At 41.5% G+C, this 3,541-nt stretch overlaps 1 protein-coding gene across 1 annotated transcript; it reads left to right on the top strand.

Moving 5' to 3' along the window:
- The first annotated feature begins 1,759 nt into the window (after positions 1–1,759).
- Positions 1,760–3,535, top strand: crebl2 (cAMP responsive element binding protein-like 2). The gene is given in 4 exon segments (XM_024145841.2): positions 1,760–2,025; positions 2,270–2,301; positions 2,303–2,468; positions 2,766–3,535. Coding segments are annotated over 4 exon segments (345 nt in total). The 5' UTR covers positions 1,760–2,010; the 3' UTR covers positions 2,898–3,535.
- The last annotated feature ends 6 nt before the right edge of the window (positions 3,536–3,541 follow it).

The raw sequence follows: 3,541 nt of genomic DNA, 5'->3' as shown, positions 1-3,541 counted from the left end.
TCTTTGCATCAATTCGACCACGAAGGCCTGATTCACGCAGTCTCCTCTGAACAGTTGATGTTGAGATGTGTCTGTTACTTGAACTCTGTGAAGCATTTATTTAGGCTGCATTTTCAGAGGCTGGTAACTCTAATGAACTTATTCTCTGCAGCAGAGGGAACTCTGGGTCTTCCTTTCCAATCTGAGGCTGGTAACTAATGAACTTATCTTCTGAGCAGAGGGAACTCTGGGTATTCCTTTACAATCTGAGGCTGGTAACTAATGAACTTATCTTCTGAGCAGAGGGAATTCTGGGTATTGCTTTACAATCTGAGGCTGGTAACTAATGAACTTATCTTCTGAGCAGAGGGAACTCTGGGTATTCCTTTACAATCTGAGGCTGGTAACTCTAATGAACTTATCCTCTGCAGCAGAGGGAACTCTGGGTATTCCTTTACAATCTGAGGCTGGTAACTCTAATGAACTTATCCTCTGCAGCAGAGGTAACTCGGGGTCTTCCTTTCCTGTGGCAGTCCTCATGAGAGCCAGTTTCATCATAGCGCGTGATGGTTTTTGCGACTGCACTTAAAGAAACGTTCAAAATTCTTGACATGTTCCGTATTGACTGACCTTCATGTCTTAAAAGTAATGATGGACTGTCGTCTCTCTTTGCTTATTTGAGCTGTTCTTGCCATAATATGTACTTGGTCTTTTACCAAATAGGGCCATCTTCTGTATACCACCCCTACCTTGTCACAACACAACTGATTGGCTCAAACGCATTAAGAAATTCCACAAATTAACTTTTAAGAAGGCACACCTGCTAAATGAAATGCATTCCAGGTGACTACCTCATGAAGCTGGTTGAMAGAATGCAAAGAGTGTGCAAAGCTGCCATCAAGGCAAAGTGTAGCTATTTTAAGAATCTCAAATATTCTTGTGTTGTACCCAATGATTTATGAAAGCTTGCTTGTTAGGTCGATGTCCTCATTGTGGTTTAACAGACGTGTTTAATAGGTTTTATGTACACACTTTATTTGAATATTTATTAAATATTGTTATATTTGGTAGCACTTATTTGTTTTCCCTCGACTCCAACCCAATTCGATGCATGGAATGGATGTGGGTTGGGCTAAGTCTACATAAGGGTGCTAATTTAAAAAACTCACAAGAGCTCTGACGAAGGCTGTGAGACCGATACGTAAAGCTTAATAAAAAGCAGTGATAACATCAAGAGCAGTGTGCAGGTTTCTTATTTTCTCTCATCTTATTCAACTGTTACCAGGCACCTGCAAAAAGGATAGCTCAGATGTGCAAGTGCCTTTTGAAATAAGAATCGGAAATAGAAAATATATTTTGATTTGTTTTAACACTTTTTTGGTTACTATATGACTCCATATGTGTTATTTCATAGTTTTCACAATTATTATACAATACAGAAAATTGTACAGATAAAGACAAACTCTTGAATGAGTGGGTGTTCTAAAACTTTTGACCGGTAGTGTATGTAATTGAGAATATCTTATCATAATTATACACACTATAATGACTTGCTCCAGACTGATACTGCCCTTATACTGCAACGTGAAAACGTTTTATAAACGTTTATTATGAAGAGAACAAGGATCCGCTCACAGCCCCCATTTGATAGAATATTATTTGGTTCCACCCATATTTTCGTAATGGTTGATGGTAGTTGTAGTTTTCATGACCCTGGTATGCAGAAAACGTCATTTTGATTGAGTCACGCAAAAACATAAAATCCCAGAATCCCTAGCGGAGGGGGGCTCGGCTGAAGTTACCACAACAGGAAGCGTCAGCGTTCGCTTGTGCTAAAAACATTGGAGTAGAAAAGTGCAACAAAACGCTGTCGAACACGAAGCTGCAGGAATGTTTCCTTCTAAGAAAATGTGTTGATTTGTGAATTATATTTTTATAATCCACAACTTGCTTCATTTGATCGTCATCCATCTTGAGAACTCTGGAATTTGCGTCACTAGCAGCCCTCGATAGATAGCTTGTGTTGACAAAATGGATGACAGCAAGGTACGCGGTTCTCTGCATGTAGTTTAGCTAGACGATTGTTAAACATGTTTTTATGCTTAAATCAGTCATGAATTTTAATGCTTTTCTGGTGTATTGTTACTATTGGAGGATTGTCTTTCACAGCAACGATCTCAGATGAACACAATTGCTGTTTTCTTCTCTAACAAGAGGTTCGGTACTGAGCTAACTATAGTCTCTGAATAACAAGGCACTGTGTATTTTCTTTCTGCTGTTATCTCGATAGATGGTGGGAGGCAAAGTCAAGAACCCGGTAAACGGGCCGTAAACCCGCTAAGATTGATCTGAAAGCGAAGTTAGAGAGGAGTCGGCGGCAGAGCGCCCGGGAGTGCCGAGCCAGGAAGAAGCTCCGGTATCAGTACCTAGAGGAACTCGTGTCCAGCAAGGAGAGGGCCATCTGCGCCCTGAGGGAGGAGCTGGAGATGGTAGACTACATCAACCCATTCTTCCTAAATGCACCAGCTATTCCCGTCAATTATCTAAACCACTCATTTGGTGTTGAAAAATCCGACGATATTTCACAAAAATTAGAATTATTTTCTTTATCGGCCTAGTCCATCCCGTAGAAACTTCTGGAGACACTGACYACCACATCACTAATATAGAAAAACATTCTAAACAAGCTGCTGTGTAGCTAAATAGATGTTTCCAGACCACAGCTTTTTTTTTGCAGCCAACTCTTGTCATCTAACTCTCTCTGTTTGTTTCTCCCTGTCGTTCAGTACAAGCAGTGGTGTACAGCCATGGACCAGGGCAAGATCCCGTCTGAGATAAAGGCCCTGCTGACGGGAGACGAACAGAAGCCTCCCCAGAGCTCCTCCACCAAGAGCTTGAAGAACAGCAACCAGAGCTAATGTGTTAGAAGTGCCAGACCAGAACTAGTCTGACTGTCAGTTTTGTTAGAGGTGTGCAGACCTGGGTTATATTCATTAGGGAAATTATATCAAACGTTGTGCAATGGAAAACAGGGTGTTCGTATAATACCTACCCCCTTTTTTGGTCCTGTTTGCTTCCGTTTTGTTGCCCTAGTGAATACGACCCAGAGTGAGTCTYTCTGTTGAAAGGTTCCAGACCAGAGCTAGGCAGTAGGTACTCAGTCTGTCATGCCAGACCGCTCCACTGGATAAGGCCTCTGTGACGGAGAGTGAAGCGGTGTCTCACCTGTCTGTTTCAGCCCCCCCCCCCCTCCTCCAGAGGAGACGCACAGCAACAGAAGTGTCAGAGAGACATATCATTACTAACGCTGGGGGACCTTCAGAGTAATAGCTCATATTATTTACAGTTGTAATCCACCTTACTGGTCTGATTTATCATGCGTGGTTCACTATTGCAACACTCGGATTTTGTTAATGTTAGTAATGTCAAATATATTGTTAGACTGCCTGTATTTAGTTACAGCTATAGACACTGTTAGACAGCCTGTATTATTGCACCTTTTAATTTCCTTGTCGCAATGTTTTAGCTTCTATATGTGAGAATTGAGGAAGCATTTAATGGT

This window comes from Salvelinus sp. IW2-2015, unplaced genomic scaffold (assembly GCF_002910315.2).
Source record: "Salvelinus sp. IW2-2015 unplaced genomic scaffold, ASM291031v2 Un_scaffold11316, whole genome shotgun sequence".
NCBI classification, from domain to species: domain Eukaryota; kingdom Metazoa; phylum Chordata; class Actinopteri; order Salmoniformes; family Salmonidae; genus Salvelinus; species Salvelinus sp. IW2-2015.
Note: the sequence above shows the minus strand (reverse complement) of the source record. Positions and strands in the feature narration are given on the sequence as shown.